The sequence below is a fragment of the Canis lupus genome, chromosome 5, assembly GCF_011100685.1.
Source record: "Canis lupus familiaris isolate Mischka breed German Shepherd chromosome 5, alternate assembly UU_Cfam_GSD_1.0, whole genome shotgun sequence".
Taxonomy (NCBI): domain Eukaryota; kingdom Metazoa; phylum Chordata; class Mammalia; order Carnivora; family Canidae; genus Canis; species Canis lupus.
Window position 1 is genome coordinate 64,965,851 of NC_049226.1, and position 13,221 is coordinate 64,979,071.

At 58.4% G+C, this 13,221-nt stretch overlaps 1 protein-coding gene across 8 annotated transcripts in view; it reads left to right on the forward strand.

Moving 5' to 3' along the window:
* Positions 1 to 13,221, forward strand: part of CBFA2T3 (CBFA2/RUNX1 partner transcriptional co-repressor 3) — an 85,987-nt gene that overhangs the window by 49,949 nt on the left and 22,817 nt on the right. For 2 of the 8 annotated variants that reach the window (XM_038538042.1, XM_038538043.1), the window contains exon 2: positions 1,403 to 1,669. The exons of 5 other annotated variants lie outside the window; for them this stretch is intronic. In XM_038538042.1, coding sequence (XP_038393970.1) covers positions 1,429 to 1,669 — 241 coding nt within the window. In that variant the 5' untranslated portion in view covers positions 1,403 to 1,428. Of the gene's footprint in view, positions 1 to 1,402; positions 1,670 to 4,522; positions 4,672 to 13,221 lie in introns of those variants that run through there. One more of the 8 variants, XM_038538047.1, reaches the window with a different exon arrangement.

Here is a 13,221-nt window from a genome sequence, read left to right on the forward strand (position 1 = left end):
GCCAGGAGGGGAGGAGAGAGGTGGGGAGGGGTGGGCATGGGTCCTTGCTGGTGGAGCATTGTGGGGGAAAAGGGTCTCCCTACCTGCCCACAACAGCCCATCTGACACCCGGTGCAGGTGTACCCAGGCACGAGGCTGACTCCTCTGCAAGTAGTGTGGACAGTGGGGTCTTGTGAGCAGGTGGGAAAGCCGGGCCTCAGGTTGGCCACAAACACACTGGAAACAGGACTTGCAAACAGACTCCCTGAGCCTGTCGGCCCCACCTGCATTGAGGGAGGCTGAGCTGTGCCTTCCAGGTGACCTAGGACTGGAATCTGTGGGACATTTTGACAGTTCCTACAGCAAGAAGATGGAATGTTCCAGAGTCTACCAAGAAGAAGGCCCTGGAAAGACAAAGTCCCAGAGCTCCCAGCTCAAGGTGCCCAAAGAGTATGACCAGCAACCACCCCAAGACAGGCAGGGGTTCCCTCCCTCCTGGAGGTGGTATGAGGCCACCCTGCCTCTAGGCCTCTCCTGCATGATGAGGGTTAAATCATAAAATCAACCACAGCTTGGAGATCTGAGGAGGTGAGCAGGGAACTCAAGCCCTGCTCCAGCGTTGTGTGACCTGGGGTGAGGACCTGACCCTTTCAGAGCATCTGGGAAGTGAAGGCAGTGAGGCCCCAGGCCCTGTGAGCTGTGATGCGTCCCCTGCAGGGCTGTGTCCTGCCTTCCCAAGTGCTCTGCCAGGGGAGGTATGAACTCTGCCAGCAGCCCCCAGGCTCCCATGAAGGCCAGAGGACCAGCCTGTGACATCAGGGGTAGGACGCCCTGTAGCCCTGGGGCTGCTGCCCCCGGGGTGGTGTGTCTTGAGGGCCCTGGATGTGCACATGCCTCTGGGTGGGGCTGAGAAGCCTCAGGTCTGCCCCCTCCTAGGTCCTGCACAAACAGGGGCTCCCTGCAGTGGGCATCAAGGCAACCCCGTGACAGCAGACTCTTAGCACTGCTCGGACGCAGCTGCTGGCAGGTCTTCCTTGCGCCAGGAGGGAGGGAACATCGGAGCCAACCTGGAGAATGGCTGGCCCGCTTGCCTCCTCACTCCCTGTCCCGACCTGGGCAGTTCTTTCTGACGCCTTTTCGAGGGTTTGCTTGCACGGTGTCTCCTGGGGCCCCTCGGGTGCTATCGGTGGGGAATTGTATCTGTGCCCCCCTCAGGGGAGAATATGGGGTTCAGAGAGGTCGCCGTGATCTGGGTGCCTCACCCCCGTCCGCATCTGTGTCTCTCATGTGCATGTGGCAGGTCCATGTAGGTCGTACATGAACGAGGGTGGCTGTTCTGTGGCTGGGGGCTAGATACAGTGCCAGGCCCTAATTACTATTTATCATTCATATGGGCAGCATTATTATTTTAAATTTTTGGCAGGTTTCCTCTGAAGACTTCAAGGTGATATGCAGCCAATTTGCACATTTTTTAAACAACGAAAATGCTTTGGGGATCAACTAAGCCTTCCAGGTGCCTCATGGCCCACAAAGGAGAATCCTCACTGCTTGGCTGGGTTTTCCAGACCCTCCGCAGACTGGCTAGACCTTCTGTTCCGCCTTCCCGCCCACTCCCCACGTGGACACAGGCGCAGCGCTTGGTGGCCGCTTGTGCAGCTGCCCTTCCTTCCGTCCCTGCGCCTTTCTCCAGGTGTGCAGATCCTATAGCCATCACCTCTGCCTAGAAGCTGCCCTGACACTGGACACCCCAGCCCTGGATGTCCCCAGGGCTGTTGGTGGCACTACCCACCTGATCCGTCACCTCCAGGGCAGCCTGGACCCATGAATTCCCTGGATTTCATCAATCCTTCCTCCTCAATAAGTAATCTATAGTAATGCTGCGTATTAACTTACGTGATGGGTTGTGATTATGTTCCTGTTCCTCATCATCACTGTCTCCTTCATGGTGGGAGGGGTAGTGCTGGTGGGTAGCAGGCAGTGGAAAAATAAATCGAGGGCACAGTTTAAAGGGGTGGTGGCTAGCACAGAAGGAAAGCTTGCCCCCCCTCTCCCCAGGGGCACTTTCTGATTGCTTTTAGAGATCTTTTGAGTATATGTTAGATTACCCTTAAAATATGCCAGGTGTGCTTTGCAATTTTTCTTGGGGTCACATCCCACAGACTGCCTATACTGGCACCCTGCCAAGTGCTCTGTCTCAGCCCTTCCTGGGATAAAAACCTAGTACTGGACTCTCCTGTTCATATCTCAGGCTTCACTGACTTTCCCACTCCTGGGGTCCCCAGTCCCCTCCCCATTCTGTCCTAGCCAGGTGTGTGTGTCTGAGTGGAGCAGCTGTGGGGCACTCACTTAATGGGCACTTGTTTAATGGTCAGAACATTGCCCCCTCTCCCCCGCCCCAGAGCATGGATGAGGAGGCTGAAGCTCAGAGAGTGAGGAGGCTTGAAGGCCACCCAAGGGATGAGGCCCTGAGCCGAACTCCACCTGTCCAACCCCAGAGCTGGGCTCTTCCCACTACTGCACAGATCTGTGTGTGACTGTCCCACTATCTGTGAATGTCCTGGAAAGGGATCATCTCCATCACACTGAAGTCACAGCACCATCTCTACCCACCCATGCATGTACTCACCCATCCATCCACCCATCCATCTACTTGTCCACCCACCCATCCATCCATCAACCTGTCCATCTACCCATCCACCCATCCATCTACCTGTCCATCCACCTGCCCATCTACCCATCCATCCATCCATCCATTTACCTGTCTGCCCATCCACCTCCCACTCACTCACTCTTTCTATATATACTCTTTCACTCCAGCAGCCATGCTACCACATTCATTGTCATAGTCCAGTCACATTCAGTATGCAGATGGGCCACTTCCCCTTGGTGGCAGCGTGCATGGGGGGATGGGAGGGGACTCCCAGAGCTTCAGGACTAGTGCTGGGCAAGGAGGGCACCCCTTCCTTCTCTGCCTCTCCCCCCTGCAGGCGGCCAGATGGCAGGGTGCCTCCCCCTCAGCTCTTAGGGAACCGCTCTTGGCGACACAGCCCCAGCAGCTGGGCGAGGAATGTGCTTCCTTTGTGCGCCAGCGGCAGGCAGGGCGAGCAGGCCCGGCATCTGGATCGTGTTTGCAGCCCTTTGGAGAGCATGGAAGGTTTTCATTCCAGCAGCTTTGAGCTCTCCACCCTCCCCTGCCTTTTAACCATTTGCTTAACGCTGGGATGCTGTGAAGACTGGGTTACAGACTGTCAGCGGAACTTGGGTCCGAGACAGTCTCACCTATTCCACTTGTTTGGGGCATCTGCAGTCGGTGGGAGCTGTGGGCTGTGTGGTGCAACCGAAATCCCAGACTCTTCTTGAGAACAGAGGCCAGGAACATGCTGGTTCTGAGCCGCTTTCCACCCAGGAGCCAGTTACTTCCGTGTCTGGTCATTTTTCTGTGCATGAGTTTGCTTTCAAGATAGAATTGCATGTGCTTATCACCTCTTGATCTGTGTGGATCGCTTTTCCATATCACTAGATAGTGTTCCAGGGCCCCATTTTTGCTAGCCAGTGGGCACGTAAGTACCACACATGGAAATCCACAGCTTGAACTCTCACAGCATGCCGGATAACAAACGTTGGCTGACCTGCCCCTGGTCCTGGGCCCCAGGCCCTGGGCCCCACTTGGTCACTCCTGACTCAGTATGAGTCTAGCACCACCTGGCCTGTTTCTGCACTTTGTAGAAGTGGAATTGCGTGGCATGTGCTGCTTGGGGTCTGGCGTCATCGGCTCAGCTGTACACATGTGAGGTTTGTCTGTGTTGGTGCACGTGGCTGTATGTGGTGGTTTTTTCCCTTGCTGTATCGGATCCCACAAGCCATTTCCCCCTTCAATTCTTGATGGATGTTTGGACGGCTTCCAATTTGGGCCTTTGACAAAATGGCGGATGAATATTCCTGCTCCTTGCTGCTGATGCACCCATGTGTGCACCCAGCAGAGAGATTGCTGTGTGGTGGGGTGTGTGATGCAAGCTGGTAGATGCTGAAAAACAGTTGCTAAAGCAGACATACCTATAGCATGATTCCTAAGGCTGCATAGTATTTTTGTGTCAACCGGAGAATATCCTTAGCCAGCCTTCAACTGGGGTCATCTTACTTGTCTCCTGTTTTCACTCTTATAAACAACACAGTGATGTACATTCTAATAGATAACTGTGTGCGTCTCTGACAGTTTCCTTAGAGCACAGGTAGGGGTGCCTGTCCAGGCAGAGAAGCTGCCACAGGAGGAGTGAGGAGCAGAGGCAGGAGTCTCAGACTCAACTGACATTTGCCATCTGTGTGATCTGATCGACTAACCCCTGAGGTCCCTTCCAGCTCCCGTGTGTTGTGGTTCTAAATACCCACGTGTATCAGCTAGTTATTATTGTGTAATAAACCACCCCAAAACCTCACTGCTAAAGTAACCACCATTATTTGGCTCAGAGTTCTGTAGGTGGGCAGTTCTGGTCCCACTGGGCTTGCTTTTGGGTCTGTGGTCAGCAGCTCTGCTGAATGTGGCTGGGCCTCTGGTGTGTTTGGAGACTCGGCTGGGCCCACTCTGCCCGCACATTCCCATCCTCCAGCAGGCTGGCTGAGCAGGAGAATAAGTGCAGCTGATGCTTCTCGTATCCAGGCTCAGAGTTGGCTGACATCGCTTCCACCGCATCCAGAGTGAGTCCCAGGGTCAGCCTGGAGGCAGGGCGGGGATATCTACTCCATGTTGAGTAGATGGGAAGAGCTGCTGTCACCCTGCAAGGGGTGTGGGCCAGGGAGGGTAAAGCATTGAGGCCCTTTTGTGAAGCGTCCACCTCACAGGTGGAGGGGGTCTCAGATACCACAACCGTGCTTCTTGCTGCGGGATGGGCTCCAAACAGCCCCCTGTCGTCAGATTCTTCCCATGGACATACAGGGAGCCGCAGGGTAAGACCCCTCCAGGCCCTGCCCAGGTGCTGTCCTGCCGCAGGGAGCTGAGCTTGCACACATGAAGAGGATGGGACCCAGGGCAGCAGGAGAGCAGGTGGGGATGCCAGCATTTTCTCACGGGCCAGTCGGCAAACCTTCAGAGGTCTGCTGCAGACCTGCCCAGTGTCTGGCATTGTGCTGGGCTCTGTCTGGGGATTAGCAGTGCACCGAAAGACAAGACCCGTGTCATCGGGGAGACAGACCGTGAACATGAGAACCAGCACAGGTGGTGATTGCAGGTGCAGACAAGTGCTCCAAGGACAATAATGTAGGGTGAGGTAGCGGACAGCGCAGGGTGGGGCAGATCTGGCTTAAGTGTCAGGAAGGCTTCTTTGACAAGGGACATCTGAAACCAACCTGACTAATAAGAAGGAGACAGTCCTGGGAAGTTCTGGGGGAGCGTTCTATCAGGTGCAAAGGCCCTGCAGCACGACAGGCATGCTGGACAGGAGGGAGGAAGCAGGGTGGAGCCAGAGTGTGGGAGGCACCAGGGGAGGCCCCATCTGCCTGCCCCCCTCCATCAGGGCCTGGAATAAGAAGAGGACAGTCGTCTGTCTCCCCAGTTCTTGAGCCCAAGGTCATCTGTAGTGTAAATATGCTATGCTTTCCAGAGTGGCTGGCAGGCAACAGGCAGGCCAGGTGTGTCTGGGATGAGGCCCACTGTCACCCCTGTGTGATGGGTGATGGCTGTGTGACCTAGAGCAAGCGACATTGTCCCTCATGGCTTTCGCAGGAGGAGTTGAATGACAGAGGGTTTCAGAGCCTGGAGCGTAAACAGCTCTTGGCAGAAGGGAGGCAGCTTGAAATCAAGGCTGTGCAGGTGTGTGATGTTGCAGGACAGGCCCCTCCTCCGGGGCCCCGTGTGTCCATCTTCAGCAGGACACTGCTTGCCAAGCACAGGCCACATTCGTGGGTGCTGGGAGGTCTCTGTGGGTGCTGGCTCTGCCCTCCCTGCCTCCCAGGGCCCAGGTTAGAGAAGCCACAGATATTCCCACCAGGAGACAGGAGTAGGGGGCCAAGCAGGGCCCCACCCTGGGGCAGCAGGAGCCACAGCGGGCTAGCCACTGTGTGTGAAGCCCACCCCCACCCCAGAAGCGGGCGCTCCGGGCCCCATTTTACCAAGGGGTAAGCCAAGGCTCAGAGGTGTACTGGGTGGTTTTCCTGAGCTCACACTTGTTTGCAGAGCGGGATGAGAAACCCCGTGTACTGACTCCCAGCCCAGCTTTATTGCTGTGGGGACCTGTGACTTTGGCCACCAGCCCCACAAGCCGGGGTCAGGGGGTCACGGGGCCCCTGGGACAGGCAGTTGAGGAGCTCAGCACTGAGAAGGGAAGGGTGGTGGTGGAGGGTGGGGTTCACGGCCAGAGCCAAGGCCCAGAGGGTGGGCGGGAAGCCCTGGATGGATGCGGTGGGAGCACTCTCGGGGGTGGGCGGCCCAGCCGACCAACGGAGGGAAAGCAGTAATCCTTGTACTTTTATATTATTACGGGGCGGCGCAGGCTGTGATGAGAAACACATGTGGGAAGCGCCTGGGACTCATTAGGGCCGAAAACCTGTGTCGCTTTGCTGGGGATCAAAGACAAGCCTTCCCTCTGACATTGGCCTTAGGAGGGGACTCAGCCTCCTGGTCAGACCCACCCGTCTGGGCACCAAGGGTCACCCATGGTTCTGAGTCCACCCAGAATGCAGGCAGTCCCCCAAGCCCCTTTATCTCTTCCCCAGCCTGCTGACCCATGTCTGTTGTGGGTCGCAGACCCTCTGAATGCATCTCTTCTTAGGGACTTACGCCTCATTTTTCCTGTTTATCCCACACATGCCAGTGGGAGGCTGCAGAAGAGCCCCAGCCCCCAGCCACCCCAGAAAGTGTGCTCCCAGTCAGGGAGGCCTCTGAGAGCGCTCCAGGGCCAGGCCAGGCCCTCGTGGGGTGGATATGGGGAGGAGGGGTGCAGCGGGACAGGATTGCAGAGGCCTGGGGGCCCCTCCTCTCTGCACCCCACACCTGGGCACTTTGCCTGTGGATCTCCCTTGGCCCAGGCCCTGCACCCAGCTCAGTGGCCTCCAGGGGGGTGTCTCTGAGTCTGTGGTGGGGACCTTCTGTGTGGGGACCATCCCAGGCAGCCCTGCAGTCCCTGCCTCTCCCTCCCTGCAAATCTCTTTCTTTCGCAGATACAGAGCCCGGGGGGGGGGGGGGGCGCTGAGCACTCAGGAGGGTGCTCACACACCAAGCGTCGCTGCTCTGACCTTACAGAGGTCCACAGAGGACGCCACAGGCCTGGTGGCCATCCCCTGGCCAGCGTCCTGTGCTCAGATGTGGTGGATGGGCATCCCCGTCTGTCTCCAGGGCGCCCTTCGGTGGGTCCTGCCTTTGAGGGGTGCCTGCAGCACCCGTTGCCTCACCATATGCCTCCACATGGTTTCCCCATCATGTGCATCCCATCCCAGTGGTTTAGCTCCTGTGTGAGTCTGGTTTAGCTCCTCTCAGGGCCTGTCACAGTGTGGTCTTAAGGGGGCAGGAGGGTCCGAGCTCTGTAGCCTCATTGAGTCTTTTCAGTGAGCAGCAGTGAGCAGCGCTGCCCATCTGGACCAGAGGAGATGCCTGGGAAGGGGTGGTGGGGACTGGGAGGACGGGGCCGAGGCTATGCAGGCAGAGTGGACAGGACTGTGGGTCACCCCCCATGTCACCCAGCAGTTTGGGCCCAAAGGGGAAGGAAGAAGGGAGTAGAAGCCATGTTAGGCTGGACCCTGGAGGTCCCCAGGGGCATCTCCCTCCTGTGTGACTCAGTCTCCATGTCCTCGTGAGCAAAGCAAGATGACAGTGGCGTCTCCATCAAGGGCTGGTGTGTGGGGAGGTTCAGGATGCTGGAAGACCCAGCAACCCTGGACGGACGGAGGAGATGCTTCCAACAGGTGCATATGCCTCTGCCTCAGGGTTGGGCTGCCCCAGTGGGTGGCCAGGCAGGTCTGCAGGGGACAGCTCACTGCTCTTCCTTCTGGAGCTGTCCAGCCTGAGCAGGATGTTTCGTTTCAGGGCCCGGCAGCTGTGTGCTCCCCTCAGGCACCCACGGGCTATTCCTGACACCAGCCAGCTGCTGCCCTGCCCAGACCTTCCAGCGGGGAGGAGTCCTCTCCCATCTCTGGCCAACCACATTGGGGCAGGTGCGGCAGAGGTCAGGACTCACATCCACTGAAAGGGACCCCATAACCCTAGGGAGGCTGCTGTCAGTGAACAATGCCTCCTTGGTTGTAATTGAGCACCTCCTGTGTGCCCAGCAGTGTTTCAGGCACTCAGTCTCACCAAGAGAAAAAGTTGCCTCTGAGTAAATATGCAGAGGATGTGAGCAGACCATAATGAAATCTGGGGGAAGGAATCCCTGGCAGAGGGAACAGCCAGTGCAAAGGCCCTGAGGCAAGGTACAGCTGAGGAGACTTGCATAAGGGAGGGAGTGTGGGAGATGGGACAGGAGAAGGGATAGGTCAGGCACAGGGGACCCCAGGAGTGCTCTCAGGCTCCTGGCTCAGGATCAGGGAGCCATTTGGTACCAGTCTTAGGAAATGTCTTAGAAGGGCCGGCTTGCCCCTTGGGTTCCTAGGAGAGCCAAGTGCATGAGTTTACCTTGCCTGGAGTTTTATAATATTGGCCCACCGCCTGGCCACAGGCAAAAGCTGGGACATCAGGGACGGGCCCAGCTCCCACACTGCACCTTACCCTGTGTGGAGCCCTCAGCTCCCGGGAGACAGTGGAGACGGGCTCCCCATCTGGCCAGTGGTGGAACCCACTGTGATGCTGGTCTGGGCGAGATGACCTTGAAGGGGTGGTCCGTCCTCCTCCTGCTCGTCTGCACCCTCCCTGTAAGGAAGGTGCCCCATCCGTGTGAGGGACAGGAGCAGGTCAGGCTCCACCACGGATGTAGGTCTCCTCCTGGCCTGGCACCCCCAGAGCTGTGAGCTCGCCATGCACACTCAGCACTCAGTGCATTTCTCAGCACACAGATGCACACCCTGAGACTGGGGTGGCGTGCCCAAGGTCCTCCTACGTCCCACCCTGACAGAGGCGCAGGCCCTGCATGGCATTCCTGGAGCCCTGGCCCTGGCAGCCCAGCTCCCCTGCTCCTGAGGCTGGCCTTTCCATCGTCCCGGGAACCCGTGCCTGTGCATCACTCCAGGACAGGGGTCTGGCTGGGGCCACATCCATCCCGGGACAGCAGGCCCAGGAGCAGAGAGGGCCTTGCCCAGTCTCAATGACTAACAGAGTGGCCTCTGGGGCCAGATGGCCTGTGTTTAAGGCCACTTTCCTCATCTGCCCAGCTCATGGGCTTGTTGTGGGGTGGAGCTGAGGTGGTTCGTGTGAAGGGCTCAGGTCAAGGATTGAGGGATCCCTAGGTGGCGCAGCGGTTTGGCGCCTGCCTTCGGCCTAGGGCGCGATCCTGGAGACCGGGGATCGAATCCCACATCGGGCTCCCAGTGCATGGAGCCTGCTTCTCCCTCTGCCTGTGTCTCTGCCTCTCTCTCTCTCTCTCTCTCTGTGACTATCATAAATAAATAAAAATTTAAAAAAAAAAAAAAAAAAGGATTGGCAGGTGATCAGGACTCAGTCATGGCTCTGGCTCTGTTACCTATGGGCAGTACCTGCCTATGCCCATGCCAAGGGCCTGGGGCATCTAACCTTTTTACTTTCCTACGGCCTCTGTGAGGGTCATATGTGCTATAAGCAGAAATCAGACCCTAATGATCAAAGCAGCGGCTTGTTATTTCCAGCAGTATTGCAGACTTGAGACAAGCAGAAGGTTCTAGAACCCCAGGGCTGGAAGCTCTGGGCTTTGGCCAGTTCTCAGCCAGGCAGGGCGGGCTGGGAACCACAGGCAGACAGGGACAGTGATGGATGGGGTGGCTTGTTCCGGCACATTCCATGTTCTTTCCCACCGGCTCCACCCGGCCTTGGAGAGCTGCTTCCTCTGTGGACGGATTAGGGACATTCAGCTGGGGACTGGCTACACTGTATGGGAAAGATGCAGGGTCTCCCATGGGCCTGTGGCCTGCAGACCAGGGTCTGGGAATGTTCTCAAGGGTGGGAGGCAAGGCTGGGTGTGGAGGACCTGGTGCCTCTGCTCACCCTTTGGCTCTTGTGCTTGCTAGGATGCCGAGATGTGATTGACCCCACCTGCCCAGCCCCACAGCAGGCCCCCAGCCCTCTGGGAGGTGGGGGTTGGAGGGCATACCAAAGGAAGCCTCTGCAAGGTGGTGTGCAGACAAGCAGAAGAGGGTGGGTGGGAGACATGCCCAGGTCATGTCCAGCATCCAGCCCCCTACTTAGTTGTGTGAGCGGGGCAGGTCGCTTGGCCTCTGTGCCTCAGTTTCCATCTGAAAGAAGAGAAGTGCACCATCGGCCTCCAAGGGTTGTGGGAAGGTCACACAAGCCAGTGGTCTGGGCCCTTCCTATAAGGAATGTTCTCTTCCACGTATGTCAGAGCCCCCTCTGAGCCAGGGCCCCGGGATGGGGGCCCAGCCCTTCCCTGCGGGTGTCCCTGCCTGCGTCAGCACCAGGCAGTTGCTCTGACCGGAATGCTGCTCCAGGCTCCAGGTTGGCTGCTGGGCTCCATGTCCCTGGTCCAGACTCCATGCTCCCTTGCTTCTACTCCTGTCGCTGGCCCCTCACCTCCCTAGGGCAGGGTTCTGTACTCACCCAGCGGCCCCTGATGGGCTGCTTGGGAAGAACCGGGGTGCCTTGCCCCTCTTTGCTGACAGGACTGGCGGGGAGGGCATGGGATGCTGGTGGCTGGCTCTCGTTCCTTTTTGGATGCTCCAGGGTCAGAAGGAGTTCCATGCAGATGGGAGATGGTCCTCACACGTGCCTGCCCCTGTTGGGACAGCCCAGGGCATCCACCCTGACTCAGAATGAGGAGCCTCTGATCCCATGTGGCATTCCCAGGGCAGCTCCAGCTCTGAATTTCCTCTGCCTGGCAGGCTCTGGGCTTCCGGCTCTGAGGCCTGAGCAAGTCACCTACCCTCCCTGAGCCGCTGCTTCACCATCTGAGTGAGCGCAGTATGAGTCTATAGTGTGCAACTCCTGTAAAGATCAGTCCTTGGGGTCTCTTTGCTTTTCCTGACCTGAGGGTAGATGAGCTGATGTGTGGGGAGCGGGTGTTAAGCCCTACCTAGGGGCAGTGGATACTCCTCTTATATGTTAAAATCGTGAGAAAATTTGACCAGATCTGCCTAATTGGAGCCCCCTAAGATGGAGCTTGTCCAGGGGAGCCCCCGCCGTCAGCTGGACAATCAATGAGACTCAGCCTCAGAGGACCCCAGAATCAGGAGTGCGGGAGACAGAGGCCGAGGTGGTGTTCAGTGGACAGGTCAGGCCGCGTCTACTGTTCCCAGGCCGGGTGACCCTGGCAGTCATGACATGTGGGGCCCTGGCTGCGTTGTGGGGGTTCTACCCAATGCTGTATGCAGAGCATGGGCATGAGGACACTGGGTGGGGATGCTTGACCTGAGAAGGGAGAGCGGGGAAGAGCAGCCTCATGGGGCCCACCGGGGTTTCCAGCCGGGGTCAGGACGCCGCCAGGGAGCTGAGCCAGCCCTCCCTGGCAGCCTTAACACAAAGCGGGACTGTCCCCCTCACTGGCTCCTGGCACCAAGCATCCAATGGCAGGGCCTTCCCACTGCACCCCACACCCTGAGCTGAGGCCAGCTCCTGTGTATGCTGCCTCATGGGCGCAGGATCCCGCCAAGACAGCCCCCAACCAGTGAGAGCCATGGGAGTCTGAGCCTCGCTGCAAGTCTCGGGGGCCCAGGGAGCAGCCCTTGGCTTGGCAAGGGGGTCTGGAGAGGGGGCAGGGTGGGGAGCCAGAGCCGGAAGAACAAGGCAGCCCCTGTCCCGCAGCTCCTTACTGTTTGCACACAGGCTGTGGCTGGTCAGGCGGAGCTGCTACAGGCTGGCCGGGGCTCCCCCACAGCCTGGGGTTCTGGGAGGGGGAGGAGATGATAGGTCACAGCAGCAGCAATAGCCCCCACCACCTGTTATGTGACTGTGCTGGGTGCCAGCCCCCTGCTAAGAGCATCTCTCCCTGTCTCCTTCCATCCGTCCTGCACCCCAAGGTGGTGGCCAGTTTGTGGGCCTGCTTTTGAGGCAGTGAGTTGTCCTGGGAGGGCGGCATCCAGCTCCCTCCAAGCCTGGGCCCTGGGTGGACCCACCCCCACTGTCCCTGCCCAGCGGCACCTCCACCTCAACCCTCCCCCTCCAACCCCTCTGCATGGAGAGACCTTTAGGTCTCCATCCACCCTGCATCCTGCCCTTGTGCCCATGTGTGCAAAGTCCAGCCTTCCGGAAGTCTCCACACACACACACCCCCCCCCACAGGAACCTGACCGTGTGGAACGGGAAGCAAGGTCATCCCAGAGTCGGGTGACGATCCCGAGGGTGAAGGGCTGACGTGGGGGTGCATCTCTCCCCAGGAAGTGAGACCAGAGCTGAGCCACCGGGAGGCAGGAGCATTCTGGGTGGGGGGCTGCTCTAGGGGCCCAGGAGGGGTGAGAGGGGTGGCCTGGATCAGACAGGAAGGCCCATGTACAGTGGAAGCTGCTGAAGGGTGTCAGCAGAGCCTTCAGTGGCTCCTCCCTCTGTCTGCACAAAGTCAGCCCACATGCACCTGCCACCACTCAGGCTTCTCACCCAGACTCCCTGAACACTCTTGCCTCTGTGCTCTCTGCTCCGTCACCACACATGCTGTTCCTCGGCATCACTGTACCACCTCTGCTCCTCCCCGAGGGTGGGGTCTGTGCTGAGGTCCCAGCACACAAGTTGTTCTATAAACCTCCGCTGAATTTTACCGAGCACTTGTGCACAGATGGCCACCCCTCGATAGGGACATAAGGAGACTCAGAGAGGTGAAGGGACTGACCGTGGGTCACACAGCCAGAAAGCAGTAGAGCCGGAACTCACGGCTCAGGGGACTCCTGTGGTCCCGTACTGTGCACCTGGGCTTACATCCCCACCTTCACCCAGCAGCCTCAGTCTGAATCCCAGACCTGCCACCTGTTCTGGAAGAACAATGTGCACTGAGAACACGCAGGGTTCAAACCTGCAAACCCACACTGGCCGGCAGAGGCACACCTGCTTTTGCTGTGTGGCCTTGGCACCTCTGTGCCTATGAATCGGGGCTAGCAGGGCCCCCCTACCCCTGCCAGGGCTGCAGTGAGAATGAGGAGTCATGACTGTCATGTGCGCAGAGCAAGCCATGAGCACTTGCCATGGGCGCTTCC